The 19,103-nt window shown below is 43.9% G+C and overlaps 1 protein-coding gene across 1 annotated transcript in view; it reads left to right on the forward strand.

Moving 5' to 3' along the window:
* The first annotated feature begins 6,172 nt into the window (after positions 1–6,172).
* Positions 6,173–19,103, forward strand: part of CCDC125 (coiled-coil domain containing 125) — a 35,178-nt gene continuing 22,247 nt past the window's right edge. Inside the window, exons 1-3 of the mRNA XM_006169523.3 lie at positions 6,173–6,275; positions 14,220–14,574; positions 17,214–17,272. Of these exons, the coding sequence (XP_006169585.1) occupies positions 14,265–14,574; positions 17,214–17,272 (369 nt within the window). The 5' untranslated portion in view covers positions 6,173–6,275; positions 14,220–14,264. The remainder of the gene's footprint in view (positions 6,276–14,219; positions 14,575–17,213; positions 17,273–19,103) is intronic.

Raw genomic sequence — 19,103 nt, forward strand, 5'->3', positions numbered from 1 at the left:
AATAATAAAATAAAGTGATCTTTTTTTACATTACAGCACAAAGCCTAGGTGTGTAGTAGGCTGTACCATCTAGGTTTGTGTGAGTATATTGTTTCCGCAACAGTGAAATCACCTAGGGACACATTTCTTATATCCCCGTCAAGCGACACATAACCGTACCTAGAACACTGGCACATATAAGTGTGTATTATTTTTAGTACTGCTAATGGCATTTTTTTTTTGGAGAGGCTTTTGCTATAGGATGTGTGCGCTTGCCAGAAAGACAGAGACAGAGAGATAGAAAGCGAAAAATCACCCCCCAGGAGGAGTGGCCATGCTGCAATCCCTTCTCCTCCATTCTCCTCTCAGGGTCTTGGGCATGTACACACACACGCCCGGCATGAGTTTAAGCCACCAGGTCCGGGACTCGAACTGCGGCCAACTACATGGGAGTTCAGCGACATAGCCATTACATTAACTGCTGGTCTTGCTAATGGCATTTTTATAAATAACAATCTTTTTCACCCAGAATCACCATCATCAAGTACTTATCCAAAATTATGAACACAGAAGGAAAGATAAGAAGTAGTCAGTGTATATACCAGGGGCCTTCAAAAAGTCTATAGACTTTTTAAAAAAAATATTTATTTAATTTTATTTATTTATTCATTTATTTTAATTTGACCAGAGAGAGGCAGAGAAAGAGAGAGGAAGAGAGAAAGCAAGCCACGAGATTCAGGACTTGAACCGTGGTCGACCATGTGGGACTGTCCAGCACCTTAACCACCATGCCACTGGCTGGTCCGGAAAGTCTATAGACTTTTGAAAAAAGCCGCATACATTAGAACCAGCAGATGACATAATGGTTACGTCGCTGGACTCCCACATAGTCGACTGTGGTTTGAATCTGGGACCTGGTGGCCTTAAACCTCAGGCCAGGTGCGTGTGCATGTGTGCCCAAAATCCCAAGAGGAGAATAGAGAAAGGATTGCAGTGTGGCCATTCCCCCTGGGGAGTGATTTCTCACTTTCTATCTGTCTCTCTAGCAAGTGCAGGCTCCCTAAGGCAAAAATCTCTTAAAAAAAGAAAAAAAAAAAACCCATATGGATTTTAAACTATTTTTGCACCATAATTAACTCATACTTTAATTCCATTTTCCCACAAACTTTTGAGCTCCACTTGAATGATCTTTAGACCTTTTAGAAAACTGAGTTGTCCCTTTGGCCACATGTTTGTAGAAGATGATAGATACTGCAGACATCAAGGGAACAGGTATTGTTCAAGAAGGAATGTTACCATGGCAAAACTGCCTACAGTGTTACCCAGCCTGCTGTTGGCATTGTAAACACAAGGACAAGATTTTTGCCAAAAGAATTAATGTGTGTACTGAACATATTAAGCACTCTAGAAGCCAAGATAGCTTTCTAAAAAGAAAATGATCAGAAAAGGCCAGAGAGAAAATTACCTGGTTTCTCTTGAAGTGCCAGCTTGCTCCAACCAGAGAAGCACACTGTGTGAGAAGCAATAGAAGCCTGAGTTGTCGGAACCTATTCCTTGTGAATTCATGGCATATTAGTTTTTTGTTTGTTTGTTTTTTAAAAAAAAAGACTTCTGGACTAATTAAATATTTAAAATTTTAAAAATCTTCATTTCTGGGACTCACTAAATCCTTTTGCTAATCAAGTGATCTCTAATAATACTGATATTCACCATCATATTAATAAACAGGACACTCCTTCAACAGAAGAGTGATAATGAAGTCTATATACAGAGCTTTACATACTTTGAGCATGAAAAATATTAACACTAATGTTAGTCCTAGGTTTTCATGTAAGACTAGAGTGGGCTCAGTGTCCTGGTGGTTAAAGCAGCCAGATCCCACATGGCTGATCACACTGTTCAAAATTTCAGACCCAGCATCTTGAGGAACACACCAGGTGCATGTGTGCGCATGCCCAAAATTTTGAAAGAAGGGAGAGATGGAGGAGAAGGGATTACAGGGTGACCATTTCCTATGTGCAGGGGGTGCTTTCTCCTCTTTCTGTCTCTTTCTGAAGAACGTATATACCCTCTAGCAAAAATAATAATAATAAGAGTAACAATGCTTTAACATCTTATTTGAAAAGGCTCTAAAAAAATAACCCCATTGACTATCTCTGATTTAATTCAAACCTTCATTTGTTTGTTTGTTTGTTTAAACAGGCTGATTTATATCAAACTTAAGGAGATTAAAGTATGCCAAATTGTTAAATCATTTTATAGTTCTGTAAATGAGACTTGTTAATATAATTTGTTCAGTTTTTCAGGAGTACCTTAAGATAAGCTTTTTCTGGGACCAGCAGGTGGCGTGGTGTTTAAGGCGCTGGACACTCCCACATGGCCGACTGCAGTTAGAATACTGGAACTGGTGGCTTGCTTTCTCACTTTCTCTTTCTCTGGTCAAATTAAAAGAAATTAATGAATAAATAAAATTAAATAACTTTTTTTTTTTTTTAAGATAAGCTTTTTCTGGAGCCAGCATGTAGTGTGGTGTTTAAGGCGCTGGATTCTCATATGGCCAACTGTGCTTCACGTCTCACACTTAGCAACTTGCTTTCTCACTTTCTCTTTCTCTCTCTCTGGTCAAATTTAAAAAATAATAGTAAGTTAAATTAAAATGAAATAATTATTTTAAAAAGATAATAAACTTTTTTTTGGGGGGGTTGAGGTTTTTGCTATAGGGTGCTGGCGCTTGCCAAAAAAGACAGAGACAGAAAGTGAGAAATCACCCCCAGGGGGATGGCCACACCACAATCCCTTCTCCATGGCACACATGCACACACACTCAACGTGAGTTTAAGCCACCAGGTCTGGGACTCAAACTGCAGTCGACTACATGGGAGTTCAGCGACATAGTCATTACACCAACTGCTGGTCCCGATAATAAGCTTTTTCGTGCCACTTATTGTGACTTTTTTCCTTTATTCATGATAGCACAAATGTATGAGAGACAAAGGGAGAAGAAGACAAGGCAATGGCAGGGTAGCTGAGGGAGCTGGATCCCACATGGCCCACAGTTCAGTTCGAGTCCGGAACCTGGTGGCTTGAAAAACACCCAGGCATGTGGGGCCAGCAGATGACATAGTGGTTAAGGCGTTGGACTCCCACATAGCTGACCACGGTTCAAGTCCTGGATTTACTGTTTTGAAATTCATGCTGGGTACACATGCGTGCAATGGTCAAAATCCTGAGAGGAGAATGGAGGAGAAGGGATTGAGGCATGGCCATACCCCCTAGGATGTGATTTCTTGCTTTCTATCTGTCCAGCGAATGCATGCACTCTATAGCAAAAATCTCTAAAAGAAAGAAAGAAAAACACCCAGGTACATGTATATGCACGCCCCAAATCCAGAGAGCAGAGTAGGAAGAGAAGGGGCTGTTGAGTGGCCATCTTTCCGGGGGATGCTTTCTCACATTCCATCTCTCTCCTCCCTGTGCAGGCCACCAAAGATTAAATTTAAAAATTAAAAAAAAAAAAAAAAAGACTAGAGAAGTACATCCTCCACCAAGTTTGATCATGCCAAGATCCTCTGCCTCTAATCCTCCAGCTCACTGGAGGACTAGACACTTAGAGGAATGCCCAACATGTTTCAGGTTAACTGGAACAGGGATTTAAACCAAGTTTCCCCATTAGAATATTTTTTTTTTTTGAGAGGTTTTTTGCTATAGGGAGCGTGTGCTCGCCGGACAGACAGAGAGACAGCAAGAAATTGCGCTCCCCCCCACCCCGGGAGGATGGCCACACCGCAGTCCCTTCTCCTCCATTCTCCTCTTGGGATCTTGGGCATGCACGCACACGCGCCTGGTGTGAGTTTTAAGCCACCGGGTCTGGGATGCGAACCACAGTCGATTACATGGGAGTCCAGCGACATAAACATTACGCTAACTGCTGGTCCCTCCACATTAGGTTTTATAAGACATTATTACTATGTCATGGAGCCAGCCCAAGATAATAAACTTTGGTATATGTATAACCACTGTTTTTGTTTGTTTGTTTGTTTGTTTTTCCTTATGTCCTTTCCTGGTATATTTTCTCTCTCTTTTTTTTTTTCTGGTATATTTTCATTTTTGTAGACTTTGGAATGTGAGTTTGGCTTTAGATCACCAACATTTCTTACATATTTTAAGCATGTATCAGTTTGGCTTTACCTCACCAACATTTCTTACATATTTTAAGCATGTCCTATCAGCAGTCCCTGCAAACATGTAAATGTGTGTTTGTCTTTAATACAAAAGTTATAAAGGTCAACACTGCTGAGAAACATTGATTCTTCCTGACAAGAGTCAGGGAGCAAGATTAAAAAAACAGACTTAACTGGTTGTGGGACCAGCAGGTCGTGTGGTGAAGGCACTATATTCCCACATGGTTGACGGTGGTTTGAGTCCCAGACCTGGCAGCTTGCTTTCTCACTTTCTCTCTAGTAAGTGCACATGCCCTATAGCAAATTTAAAAAGAAAACAGAAAATCTCTGATTGCTATATAAGTGAAAAACAATGTCATGAAAATTCTTTGTATATACCTAGGCTTTTACTTAAAACTTACTTCCTTGGGACCAGCAGGTGGCGTGGTGATTAAGGCACTGGACACTCCCACATGGCCGACCAGGGTTCAAGTCCTGAGTCTGGTGGCTTGCTTTCTCACTTCCTCTCTCTCTCACTCTCAACCTCTGTCTCTCTCTGGTCAAATTAAAAAAAAAAAAAAAAAGAATGAATAAATAAAAATAAAATAATTATTAAAAAAACAAACCTTACTTCCTTAACTCTTCTGGTTACATAAATCCCCCTTTAATGCCTTTTTCTTTTTTTTGGGGGGGAAGGTTTTTTTTTTGCTATAGGGCGCATGCACTCACTAGAAAGACAGAGAGAGACAGACAGACAGAAAGTAAGAAACCACCCCCCGGGGGGATAGCCACACCACAATCCCTTCTCCATTCTCCTTTAGGGATCTTGGGCATCCAGGCATATGAGGTTAAGCCACCGGGTCTGGGACTCGAACCCAGTCGACTACATGGGAGTCCAGCAACATAGCCACTATGCTAACTGCTGGTCCCCTTTATTACCTTTTTCTTTCTTTAACTGTCAGAGGAAACATGTGCTTGCTAGAGAGAGACAGAGACAGATAACTGCCAGGGTCAAGATTAGAACTGGGGTCAGCCAGCCAGGTGACATCTGGTTTCTCCTAAACACCAGGCCACTGCCTGTCCTAAATAAATCCCTCTGATAGTCTGATGAAAGCTATGAATCTAATTCTTTCCAAGCAAATACAGATACACATGGTATATAAAATTTTGCTTCTGTTTTTCAAAGATTCACAGACCCTTGAAACCTACCCATAAGTTTATTATTAAAAGGGCTTATTTTCACACCAGTAAGTAGGGTGGTGGTTAAGGTGTTGTACTCCCACATAGCCAACTGCTGCTGGAGCCCACCGGTGGCTGGAAAATCACACCACGCCCGTTTGTACTGCTGCCCAAAATCCCAAGGGCAATGGAAGAAAAGGTACTACCAAATGGTTATATTCCAGGGAATGCTTTCTCACTCGCTTTCTCTCTCCAGTGTAGCACGCATACTCTGGCAAAATTTTTTAAATTAAAAAAAAAATAGTCAAAGCTGCAAGTGAAATTATTTTTGGTTTGTATACACACACACACATGCATATATATACACACATATATATGCGTGTGCTTTTTTAGTTTGGCAGTGGGCACACGTGCTTACAGAGAGAGAGAGGGAGAAGGTGCCCCCAGTGGGGCATTGTCATCCCCCACAAACCCTACTCCTGGGGATGATCCACAGGATTTGATTAGCCTAGGGGAAGCAGCGGTCTCAGGAAAGCCACAGGAACGAGTCGTCCCCAGGAGCAGCCTTCCAGGCCTGCAGGCCGTCCCCTCCAGTTCCTTCCTCTGCCAACCTTTGCTCCACAGCGGCTTCGCCTACGATGCCGCCCTTGTCCCAGTGCTGATCACCTTCGGCCTCCACCTCGGACCCTGAGCTCAGGACTCCCAGAGACTTCGTGTTCAGGCCCTCTCGTGTGACACGCAGTGTACCTTGTCCCGTTCTGTTCTCGGCTCATGCCGTCTTCTGGTCGTGAGCTGCCGGTGAGCTCGGGTTGGCGGCGGCCGAGGGCAGCGCTCACATCCGGCTGCCCAGGGCCGAGTCCGAGCCTCCCGGCCCGCCTCTCTGCCGGGCTGCGCTGCCGTCACGTGGCCTGCAGACGGGCGGCTGCGGCGCTGCGCTGGACCCGGAGGCTCGGCCGGGTGAGCTCGGGGCTGGGGCTACAGGGCGGCAGGAGGGCTGCTCGACCAGCCAAAGTCAGGGTTCCGATCCCTCGTCGGGCGCTGTGGAGGCGGGGCGGTGAGGGGAGTGCGGGGGGCCAGACCTGGCGGGAAAAACCTTAGCCGGGGCGAGCCGAGCCGGGCCCCGACCCAGGGCTGCGCAGCTTCGTGGAAGCTCCACAGGTTATGAATAGAGTGGCCAAATAGCCCCTTTCCCCACTGCCTAACTTTCAAAAACAGATTTTTTAAAAAATAGGTATTTTTAGGAAATAGATGTAAAAGACCCTGTTTCTGTGTCTTTATTTCTCCTCCACCTTCCTCTCTAACCCCTTTTAATTTTTAGTCTTGAAACAACAGCACACTAAATGTGATGTATAACAGTATCCTGGTTTGGATCTTGGAAAAAAAGTACCCTGGTAGAAAAACTGAAGAAACCCTAATAAAGTATGTGGCTTAGTTAAAAGCACATACTAATATTAATTTCCTAATGTTTAAAACATGTTTTAAAAATAATTATTTATTTTATTTATTATTATTTTGTAATTTGCTATAGGGCACATGCACTAGAAAAAGAGAGAGACAGAGGAAGTGAGGAAGCAAGCTACCAGGTCTGGGACTCCAACCATTGTCAGCCATGTGGAAGTTCAGTACCTTAACCACCATGCCACCTGCTGGACCCTTAATTTCCTAACTGTGATAGATCTACCGTATGTTAACATTAGAGGAATATGGATAAAGAGTACATAGGAATTCTTGATACTATCTCTGCCACTTACTTTAAAATTTCCTAAAATAGAAAGTTAAAAAAAAAATCCCGCAGCCAAGTGCAGCAGGGCATTGTTCATCAGGGAAGACTCAAGTCAGTTCCTCTTTGCCAAGCCTGATAGCAATTAAATGTCTGTTTGATCAGTTTGTTTGCTAATGCAGAGTTGTCAGGTTAGTGGGTGTAGATGCGTTTAGCCTACATTTTCCAGGCAGGAATCTCTCCTCTTTCAATCCAGCCATCAGATATCTTTTGAAGCCTGTTGTGCATAAACTAAGGAGACAGACATACTCCCTACGCTTGGGGATGTACAGTGTGGCATGTGCCGTAAACCCTAGGTCAGGTAGGGAATAAGGAATGCTAAAAAGGTACCACACCAGGACCAGTTTATGGTGTAATGGTTAAATTGCTGAACCCCACATGGCCATCTGCAGTTCAAGTCTCGGACGTGGAGACTTGAAACACGCCAAGTGTGTGCGTGCGTGCCCAAAATCCCAAGAGGAAAATGGAAGAGAAGGGATTGCGATGTGGCCATGCCCGCTGGGAGATGATTTTTCACTTTCTGTCTCTTTCTGTCTTTCTGGCAAGCATATGTGCCCTGTACAAAAAATCTCTCTAGGAAAAAAAAAAAAAAAGGTACAACACCAGGGCCAGCAGGTGGGGTAGGGTTAAGGGGCTAGACTCCCATGTGGCTGACCATGATTCCAGTCCCAGACCTGGCAGCTTACTTTCTCACTTTCTCTCTGTCTTTATCTTTCTCTAGTGAGTATGCATGCCCTGTAATAAATTTTTAAAACTAATTTTAAAAATTAAATAATTTTCGAGAGGTTTTTGCTATAGGTTTTTGTGTGCACTCGCCAGACAGAGAGAGACAGAGAGATAGAAAGCGAGAAATCACCCCCCCCAGGGGGGATGGCTACACCACAGTCCCTTCTCCTCCATTCTCCTCTTGGGATCATGGGCATGCATGCACACGCGCCCGGCGTGAGTTTAAGCCATCGGGTCCGGGACTTGAACCACAGTCGATTACGTGGGAGTCCAGCGACATAGCCATTACGCTAACTGCTGGTCCCATTAAATAATTATTTTAAAAAGAAAAAAAAAAAAAGTACAACATCAAAGAGGAGGGCTCTGAAAAGGAGAATTCATATATGGCCCAGGAGAGTCAGGTAGTCTACTGGAAGGAGTGCTGTCTCCAACTGAGGGGTCCTGAAAGGATAGAGCATTGCAGTGGTAGAGAATGGCACCAGCAGAAGCTCTAAGTTGACTGAGCTGGGGGGACAAAGGCTGGAGCAGATGCAGCTCCTCTGACATGCAAGCCCAGAGTACACCCGGAGAGTAATGACAGCTGAAACTGGGAGCCTTGTAAGAACAGGATGACACTTCCAATCTAATTTTATTTATGCATTTGTTTATTATTATTATTTTTAAAAAATATATTTATTTATTCATTTAATTCCATTTGTTATTATTTTTTAATTTGAACAGAGGGAAAGAAAGGGAAAGTGAGGAAGCAAGCTGCCAGGTTCAGGACTCAAACCTTGGTCAGCCATGTGGGATTCAGCACCTTAACCACCAGGCCGCCTGTTGGCTCCTGCTTTTTGGATTTTTAACACTCCCTGCTGGCCCCTTATGTCTTTTTTGTTTGTTTGTTTTAAATTATTTTATTTAACTTTACTTATTTATTCATTTATTTTATTTCATTTTGACCAGAGAGGGACAGAGCAAGAGAGAGAGAAAGTGAGAAAGCAAGCCACCAGGTCCGGGACTCGAACCATGGTTGACCATGTGGGAGTCCAGTGCCCCTAACCACCACCCCACCAGCTGGCCCCTTGTTTGTTTGTTTTTTAACAGGGTTTGTGTACTCACTGGAGAGAAACAGGGACAGTGAGAGGGAAAGTGAGAAATCACCCCCAAGGGGGATGGCCATACGGCAGTCCCTTTTCCTCTATTCTCCTCCTAGGATTTTGGGCACACATGCCCAGAGTGATTTTCAGGTTGCCAGTTCTGAGACTTGAACCATGGTCAGAATTCCCATGTGGGAGTTTAACCAATATGCCACCTGCTGGCCCCACTTATTATAATTTTTTTTTGACAGGTTTTTGCTATAGGGCATGTGCACTCACCAGAAAGACAGAAAGAGTCAGAGAGACAGAAAGCAAGAAATCTCCCCCCAGGGGGATGGCCACTCCGCAATCCCTTCTCCCATTCTCTTCTCGGGATCTTGGGCACGCACGCACCCATGCCTGGCGTGAGTTTAAGCTACCAGGTCTGGGACTCGAACCGTGGTCAACTACATGGGAGTTCAGTGACATAGCCATTACGCCAACTGCTGGTCCCAGCACTTGGTCTAATTCTATATGCCATGAGAGTTGTGGAATTTTTTTTTTTTTTTGGAGAGGTTTTCGCTATAGGGCGTTTGCGCTTGCCAGACAGACAGAAACATAGAGACAGAAAGCGAGAAATTACCCTCCAGGGGGGATGGTCACGCTGCAAACCCTTCTCCTCCATGCTCCTCTCGGGATCTTGGGCACACACGCATACGCGCCCGGCGTGAGTTTTAAGCCACCGGGTCCGGGATGCGAACCGCGGTCGACTACGTGGGAGTCCAGCAACATAACCATTGCGCTAACTGCTGGTTCCCAAGCTATGGAATATTTTAGGGCAAGAAAGAGGTATCATTGGGTTTGTGTTTGGAAATGACCGACTTGTCAGTTGTGCGTAGGTTGGCTTGGAGTAGACCCATTAGAGAACTATTGTTTTAGCTTAGGACAAGTCATGAGAAGTTAGGAGAGTGGGGTTAAAATGCAAAGCATGACAGTTTGGAGGGGTTTTTGTGGATCTAAAGAACTTGACAACTCAAAGGCATGTGAAGACCAAAGAGGAAAAGGAAAAAACAGTTTGAAAATTTTGCACCAAGTGTTTTGGAGCATGGTTGAGGCATTTGTGGAAATAAAGGACTCAGGAAGAGGCTGGGGAGTGGGGATGATACTGAATGTTTTAAACAAGCTGTGTTTGAGTTGCTGGCAGGATATCCAGCTGTGTTTAAGAATGCTAACAGTAGAAGCCAAACACACAGAAGGAACAGGAAGAGGAACAGGAGCAAAGTGGGCAGATATGAGGCAGGCAGGAAGGAAAGAGGACCTGATTTCTTGTGAAACTGAGGAGCCGAGGTGCACCAGGGACCCGGGCAGGGTGAGTCAGTATTGTCACAGTTTCTGTGTAGGTGGCAGAGACTGAAGAATGAGACTAGATCTTGGGTTAGGAAGTCATTGGTCATTCTTCAGAGTTGTTTTTGTGGAAAAATGGAAGACTGCCAAGAGTCTGTAATGTATTTATCCTGTAGCCTTTCCCAAAGGGCCAGAGGACTAGACAAGGAGCCGGAAATGTGGTTTCTAGTCCCTGCTCTGCCATTAACTGCCTTTGTAATTCTGGGCAAGTCATATGTGCTTGGGCTGGACTAGGAAAACTCATCCTCAATAAAACCAAAAGCACGCTTTTACTCCTAGCAATGACTAGGAGTCCAGAGGACTAGTGTTCCATGAGATACACTTTAGAAATACTGATACAAACGACCAGCAGATGGCATAATGGCTGCATCGCTGGACTACCACATGGCCTACTGCTGTTCTAATCCTGGACCTGGAAACTTGAAACCCATGCCAGGTGTGTGTGTGTGCATGGTCAAAATTCCAAGAGGAGAATAGAGAAGGGATTGCAGTGTGGCCATCCCCCTTGTAGGGTGATTTCTCACTTTCTTTCTCTCTGTCTCTCTCTGCCTCTAAGGCAAGTGCACATGACCTATAGCAAAAATCTCTAAAGAAAAAAAAAATGCCAATACAGAAACAGAATTTTAAAGTAAAAAGAATAAAAAAAAAAAATCTTATCAAGGCCAGCTCAAAGATCTGGTAGTTAAGGCACATTCCACGTGGTTGACTGATATGGATTGAGTCCCAAATCTGACAGTTTGAAGAACACACTAGGTGCATGTACATGTGTGCCCAAAATCCCAAAAGGAAAAAGAAATAGAGGAGAAGGGGTTGTGGTGTGACCATGCCCCACGAGGGAGGGATGCTTCCTCCCTTTCTCTTTCTCTCTCTCTCTCTGTCTCTCTGGTGAGAGAATGTACCCTCTGGCAGAATTTTATAAAAAGAAAAAAATTGGGACCTGCAAGTGGTGTGATATTTCTTTTTTTATTTGGAGAGGTTTTTGCTATAGGGCGCGTGTGCTCGCCAGACAGACAGAGACAGAGAGACAGAAAGCGAGAAATCACCCCCCGGGGGGGATGGTCACGCCGCAATCTCTTCTCCTCCATTCTCCTCTTAGGATCTTGGGCACGCACACACTCGTGCCCGGCGTGAGTTTAAGCCACCGGGTCCAGGAGGCGAACCTCGGTCGACTACATGGGAGTCCAGTGATATAACCACTACGCCAACTGCTGGTCCCGCAAGTGGTGTGGTATTAAAGCACTGGACTCCCACGTGGCTGACCATGGTTTGGGTCCTAGACCTGGCAGTTTGCTTTCTTAAGTTCTCTTTCTCTCTGTCTCTCTTTGGTGAATAAATATATATATATATAATAATAATAAATAAAGTTAATTCTTTTTGAGAGGTTTTTGCTGTAGGGCACATATGCTTGCCAGAAAGACACAGAGGGAGAGAGACAGAAAGCAAGAAATCACACCCCCGGGGGGGATGACCACACCGCAATCCCTTCTCCTCCATTCTCCTCTTGGGATCTTGGGCACACACGCACATGCGCCTGGCATGAGTTTAAGCCACCGGGTCCGGGATTCGAACTGTGGTCGACTACATGGGAGTTCAACGATGTAGCCTTACACCATCTGCTAGTCCTCAATAATTCTTTTTTAAAAAGATAGAGAAAAGGCTCATCTGACACACCCTTGTTTGACAAATGAGGAAATTTAATACTTAAATTCTAATGCAAAAAATATTGACTCGGGGCCAACCCTATGGCCTAGTGGCTAAGGGAGCTGGCTCCTACATAGCTTACTACAGGGTTCTCATTCCCATCCTGGGGACTGAAAAGCACACTGGGCACTTGTGTGCCCAGAATCCTAACAGGATGGAGACAGTGGAGGAGGGGTGGTGTTTGACCACGCCTCATCACAGGGGCTTTCTCCCTCTCCCTTGCCTTTGTCTTCCTCTCTGGCAAGTACACATGCTCTCTGATGAATAAAAATAATAAACACTAATTTGGCTGCTCCAGCTGATTTCAAATATATTACATCAACGGTGCCTAAAAAGACCCCATAAGTAGATATGCTCACATCCATTTTTGAGATAAAATGGCTCTGAGAAGTTAGATGCCTTGCCCAGGATCAAAGACCAGCAGGTGGAAGAGTGAGATCTGAACACAGACCTCCAAAGGGCTTCTTTGTTCCACATCTTGCTGCCTCCGTGGTGGTCAACCTGAGTACACTTAAACGTTTAGGTTGAAGAGGACATTAGTCGCTTTTCATTTTCATTTTCTTAGTAGTAATGCGTTCCAAAAGTGAAATTTAACTTGTATTACTGAAAAGCAGGAGAATGCAGTGCCCACAGTCCCCCAAAGTTACATTTTTAAAAAACAGTAGAGCATTGGACCATGAGAAAACTCTATATTCAACTCTGAACAGTAGAAAAACATACCTGTGATACCTGAATGTATGTGTGGCTTTTTTTTTTTTTTTTTAAATGCTTAAACCAGGCACTATAGTGCAAACTTGTAATCTCAGCTACTTAGGAGGCTGAGGTCGGAGGATCCAAGAGTTTAAGGGAACATAGCCATACCCTGTCTTTCAAAACAAACAAACAAACAAACCAACAAAACTTAGCAACCCCTGCAGTTGCTAACTTTTTCCTCTTACATGTTTTCCCCTTGTGTTGACCAATTTCACTTTCTTCTCTACTGGCTGATAGTTCTGACCACACCCTTCTTAATTCAGGCCTGAGGTTCCCCTTAATAAGAAGGGCTCCACTGAACTAGAGGTAAAATATAGCCTACCAAAGGCTTTTTGTTTGTTTTGTTGTTGTTTTCTTTTTCATTTGTCTGAGGGTGCATGTACTTGCTGGAGAGAGAAAGAGGTTGGTGGTGGGGAGGGAGAAAGCACCTGCCATAATCCCTTCTCCTCCATTTCTCCTTTCGGGATTTTGACATGGGCTGGCCGAGGCTAAGGGGTACTGTGACATGAAGACCTGGGTGGAAGTACCTATCTCTCTCTCTCCCTCTCTCATGGAAGCAATAAATTTAAGAAGAAAAAAAAAAAATCCTGGGGCTAGCAGGTGATGTAGTGGTTTAGGCATTAGACTCCCATGTGGCCTATGGGTTTGAGTCCCAGATCTGGCAGCTTGAAACTCATGGGTGCTTGTGAGTACATGTCCAAGGTCCTGAGAGGAGAATGGAGGAGAGGGGATGATTTCTCACTTTTTTCCTCTCTGTCTCTCTGTGTCTTGTCTGTCTTCATCTCTTCCCTCTCTGGAGATCTCTCTGTCTCTCTGGCAAGTACACACACCCTATAGCAAAAAGCTCTCTAAAAGAATAATAATAACAGTAATGATAGTGAAATTAAATAAGTGATTCTCTTTTTTATTATAATTTTTAAAAAATTAATTTTGCTATAGGACATGTGTGTTTACCAGAGAGAGAAAGGGAAAGTGAGAAAGCAAGTCCAGGACTCAAAGTACAGACGGCCATGTGGGAATCCAGAGTCTTAACCACTATGCTACCTGCCGGCCCCATAAATGAGTAATTCTTTCTTAACTTAAAAAGTCCTGAAATGTTAAATACTTCTAATACGATTGCAAGGGGCATTTGTGTGTTAGTGTATCACTAGACTATCTATACCTATGTAATACAGAAAGGAACTAGCTCCCAGGAAAACTCTTTATTTTACTGACAGTTTTTTCTTATAAGCTTATTTCTTTTCTTTATGAGAGAGAGAGAGGAAATGGGCACCTTTGACAAAGTCTTCACTCCACGATCCTCCCCCAAGTTCTACAGCCCAAGATCACAGATGCACTATGGGTATGTTAGGTAGATCAGGAAATAAACCTGGAACCTTCCTCTATGGCCTCCAGCTCTGCAGCAGCACCTCTTCCACCTGCACCCCCGTGGCTGAGTCTAGTGATGATTTTTAAGCTATTTTTTTCTGTTTTTCTTAGCTTCAGACAACCTGTTTTTCTTTATGATAAAGACAACATTGGCCAATGAGCAAGGTGGTAAGATCATTGAGCGAGTCAGAGGTGCAGCTCTGGGAAACGGAAGAGGATGACATGACAGAAGGGGATTTAGGGTATGGCCTTGGAAGAAGACCTGGTAGTATTTATGAAGTGGAAGTTTCACCTTTATTTACATCCAGAAAAAGATCAAATGGAAAGAGCTTTAGCTCTCCCCCACTTCCAAGAAAGGAGGAAGGAAGAAATGGAGCCATTTTTCAATATTCCAAGAATAAGAGCTTGCAAGATGCAGACTTTGAAGCGTCCAGAGTTTCCAATTACAGACGACAAAGTCCTGCCGGTAAGAATGCCAAATTCCCTCTCCTTCCTTTCCCATACTGTCACTGCTATAACCCTTCCCAAAACATGAAAATAGGTAACCGTAGTGGATTTTAGTAATTCATTCATTTTGGGGGCTAGCAGGTGGTGGAGTCTTTAAGGTGCTGGATTCCCATGTGGTAGACAGTGATTTGAATCCTGGACCTGGCAGCTTGAAAATCGCACTGGGCCGGGTACATGCATACTCACAACTGTCAGAGGAGGATGGAGGAAAAGGGGATGCAGTGTGGCCATCCCCCAGTGGGTGACTTCTGTCTTTCCCTCTGTTTGTGTCCCTCTATCTCTCTCCAATGAGTGCATGTACCCTATGGCAAAAACTTAAAAAAAGAAAATAAATGAAGTAATCTTTAGTCACCTCTTTGGAATTGGTGGTAGCTGAAAAGTAATAGATGCTTATATCTCCAACTGTTGTGCAAATTGTGAAGTGTAATAGTTATTCAGAATTAATAATAAAGGTTTGTTAGTGAAAGCAGTATATGATAACCTACCTTGCTTTTTTTTTTTTTTGGAGAGGTTTTTGCTATAGGGCGCGTGCGCTCGCCAGACAGACAAAAGAGAGATAGAGAGACAGAAAGCGAGAAATCACCCCCCAGAGGGGATGGCCACGCCGCAATCCCTTCTCCTCCATTCTCCTCTCGGGATCTTGGGCACACACGCACACATGCCCAGCGTGAGCTTAAGCCACCGGGAGTCCAGTGACATAGCCATTACACTAACTGCTGGTTCCCCATACCTTGCTTTTTTGTAATGCAGTTTTAGTCTTATTTTTTGATCAATATATATTTACTGGGTAACATTAGGCGCCAGGCACTGGTCTATGTTTTGGGAATAATGTCAGTGAAAACAAGTAAAAGCCTGAATAGCATTAGAATACTAGAATTAGAATGTCATACATTCTAGTAAAGGAGATGGAAAATAAACCTACAAGTGAACACATGTGTCATAACAAGTAGTAGTAAGTGAAGGGACAGTGAGTGATTGCCAGGCATGGACGCCTCTGTTTCAGGCCAGGTTTGTGAAGGCCTTTCTAAGGAGGTGACATTTGAGTGCCTGAATGCAATGGGGGAACGAGCCATGGACATGATGGTTATCTGGGAAAGGAGTGTCCCAGAAAGAACAAAGATGCTTCTGATTAGTTTTAGAATGTTATGCAATTCTCAAAAGTTGTCGAGATAAAATGAATTGTTTCTAATTTTTTGTTGTTGCCAGAGAGCATCTATGGCGGGGGGGGGGGGGGGCCGCGGGGAGGGGGGGCAGGAGACTGTGTGTGGGGGGGGGGGGGACCCCAGTGGGACATGGTCACGCCATGATCATGTCCATTTCTCCTTCTTGTCAGCATTTTGGGCATACATGCACATATGTCCAGAATGTTTTTCAAGCCACTGGGGCAAGGATTTGAACTGTGGTCAGCCACATGAGATCCAGCTCCCTATGTGAGGCAGTTAACTGCTGCACTACCAGGACGGCTCTAAAATCCATCTTAATTTATCATAACCAGAAAGAAATGTTGCCTTACATTAAAGAAATAATAAAGTTCAGAATCCTATTACCATAGAATGTTAAATCTCCAAAACTGTTGGGAATCCACCTGTGAGTCCATGCCGATACTTGGCACCAGCTCTTCTCTGGCTGAATCTTTTGTGATCTAGGTTGTGCAACTTCCCCCTCCTGAAACTTCCCCTCCTGAGGCTTCCCCCACCAAGACAAACGAATTTAAACCGGAGAGTTATTTAAAAAACCTGGTTTCAGATTTACAAAAAAAAAAGTTGCATTTTAGGGGTCACTCCCAACCTTCAAAATCCTTCTTGAAATTACAGCAGAATTGTTTATACATTTTCTGCAACTCCTTATGCATAGAGGATGGGTATTGTTTTGTAATAATGATGTTGAAATGGAACAGGATGCTAAGAATCTCTTTATTCAAAAGTGTACTCTTTTTTTTTTCACTATAGGGTGCGTGCGCTCGCCAGACAGAGAGAGACATAGAGACAGAAAGCGAGAAATCACCCCCCAGGGGGGATGGTCACGCCGCAATCCCTTCTCCTCCATTCTCCTCCCGGGATCTTGGGCACGCATGCACACGCGCCCGGCGTGAGTTTTAAGCCACCAGGTCCAGGATGCGAACCGCGGTCAACTACGTGGGAGTCCAGCGACATAGCCATTACGCTAACTGCTGGTTCCCATTTAAGAGGTTTTCACTATAGGGCGCATGCGCTTGCCAGACAGACAGAGAGAGAAATAGAGACAGAAAGAGAGAAATAACCCCCCGGGGGTATGATCACGCCGCAATCCCTTCTCCTCCATTCTCCTCTCAGGATCTTGGACATGCACGCACACGTGCCCAGCATGAGTTTTAAGCCACCGGGTCTGGGACACGAACCGCGGTCGACTACGTGGGAGTCCAGCAACATAGCCATTGCACTAACTGCTGGTTCCCAAAAGTGTACTCTTTTGTGAAAGCATTTTAAGCTACATACTTTTGTAATTTTTTATTAAGTTTTGTTTTTGTACTTTAGAGAGAAGCTATATTTGATATTTTAAAAATAAATGTCATATATTTCAGTGATTTAAAAAATATATTTAATTTTTTTTCCCTAATAGATTCTAATTCAGAATTGTCACATGAAGAATTAAAGCAATGTCTTCATGAAACATTAGAGGTAGGTACTTGTCTTGGTCTTATCAATGGAGATAACCAACTCTGCAAAAATGATGTGGTTTTTCTAAGCACAAGTTTGAATGACATAGGCCCAGAAGGGAGGCAAGAAAATAAAAGTCAGTCTTCTGTCCTCAGTCTATTACTTTGTTGCTAAACAAACACCTGAGACTGGGTGATTTATAATGAATACAGGTTAATATGATGGCTTGAAAGTCCAAAGATGTTGGGCTGGCCTGAGGTTGGCCTCCAGTGCTGTATCAAACGTGGGCCAACAGAAGCAGAGAGGAAGGTGGGCACAATCCCACAATCCCAAGCAACCAATCCCTGCTTTCTCTGTTCCTTCCAGGGCTCTAGCGGATCAGATGGTGCTTTCTCATGAGGCCCACTTCCTAAAGGTCTCACTATTGCCCAAGCTGTTAGGCCAGGGATCAAGATTGCAGAACATGAGCCTTTTGGAATTAAACTCACTATTCAAATCATAGCCGTACTCTGGCTAATATAAGAATTCTCATAAAGTCTACTGATACATAATTTTGTTTAAATAATACTAAAATTGCATAGAAGGCAAATAATTGGCCTTCCAGATATTCTTGACGAATCACATTATAAAGCCCATAATTTCCTACTGGCCTACTCTGTTTCTTATCCTCATCTCTTCAAGGTTATTTAGGCCCAGCTATGGTGGTGTGATGCTGAAATGCTATGCTCCACAGGCTGGGACCACATAGGCTCATGTTCGATTTCTGTTCCAACCTAACGACAGCGTGCAGTGACTTCTGCCTATATATAATCTGAGCAACGAGGAAGCTTGAGGGAGGAGGATCATGATCCTGAGATCGGCCTGGGCAACAGAACAGGACACTCTTAAGAAAGAGCTGGGCGTAGTGGCACATGTGTGTTGTCCCAGTTTGGAGGCTGAAACAAAAGGATCTCCGCAGTGAGACCCTCTCTAACAACAACCAGCCTAGTTGTGTGTGAAACTCTCTTCCATTCTCCTTTGATCTTACTTCTCTAATCTCCTTAAGAAAACAGTTATCATTTCCTTCTATCTGCTTTCCTTGTATGTGTGGTGTGATAGAACCTGACTTGATGTTACCTCCTCGCAGTCACAAGACCAGATTCTGAGGAGCCCATCCAGTTTGGTAGGAATAGCAATTTCTGTGAGAGAGGTGCCTGTTCTTTTAATTTTTTTAAATTTAATTAATTCATTTATTTTAATTTGACCAGAGAGAGACACACACACACAGAGGTAGAGATGAGAGAAAGAGAGAGGGAAAGCAGGAAAGTAAGCCACCAGGTCGGGGACTTGAATTGTGATCAGCCATGTGGGAGTGTCCAGCGCCTTATCCATGCCGCCACCTGCTGGTCCCAGTGCCTATCCTTTCGGAAGCAGGAACCCCACCTTAATATGTGTGTGTGATTCTTCTATTGAAAGTTACTGTATTAGTTTCCTAGGGCTACTGTGACAAAATACCACAAAGTGGTGTCTTTAAACAGCAGAAATCTATTCTCTCTCAGTTCTGGGGACTAGCAGTTGAAACTCAAGATGATAGTGGTCTATGCTCCCTCTGAAGGCTCTAGAGGCTCCTTCCTTGCTTCTTCCTACCTTCTGGTGTGGCTGAAATCCTTGACATTCCTTGGCTGATAGCTGCATACATCTAGGCTCTGCCTCTGTCAACACATGTCCTTCTCCCCTGTGTGTCTGTGTCCAGATTTCCCTCATTTTATAACAACGCTAGTCATTGGACTGGGTCTCAGCCCACCCTTATTCAGTATAACCTCATCTTCACTTGATTACATCTGTTAAACTAAATTTGGCCTGAAGCTCTTTC

Source organism: Tupaia chinensis, unplaced genomic scaffold (genome assembly GCF_000334495.1).
Source record: "Tupaia chinensis unplaced genomic scaffold, TupChi_1.0 Scaffold147123_1, whole genome shotgun sequence".
Classification (NCBI taxonomy): Eukaryota; Metazoa; Chordata; class Mammalia; order Scandentia; family Tupaiidae; genus Tupaia; species Tupaia belangeri.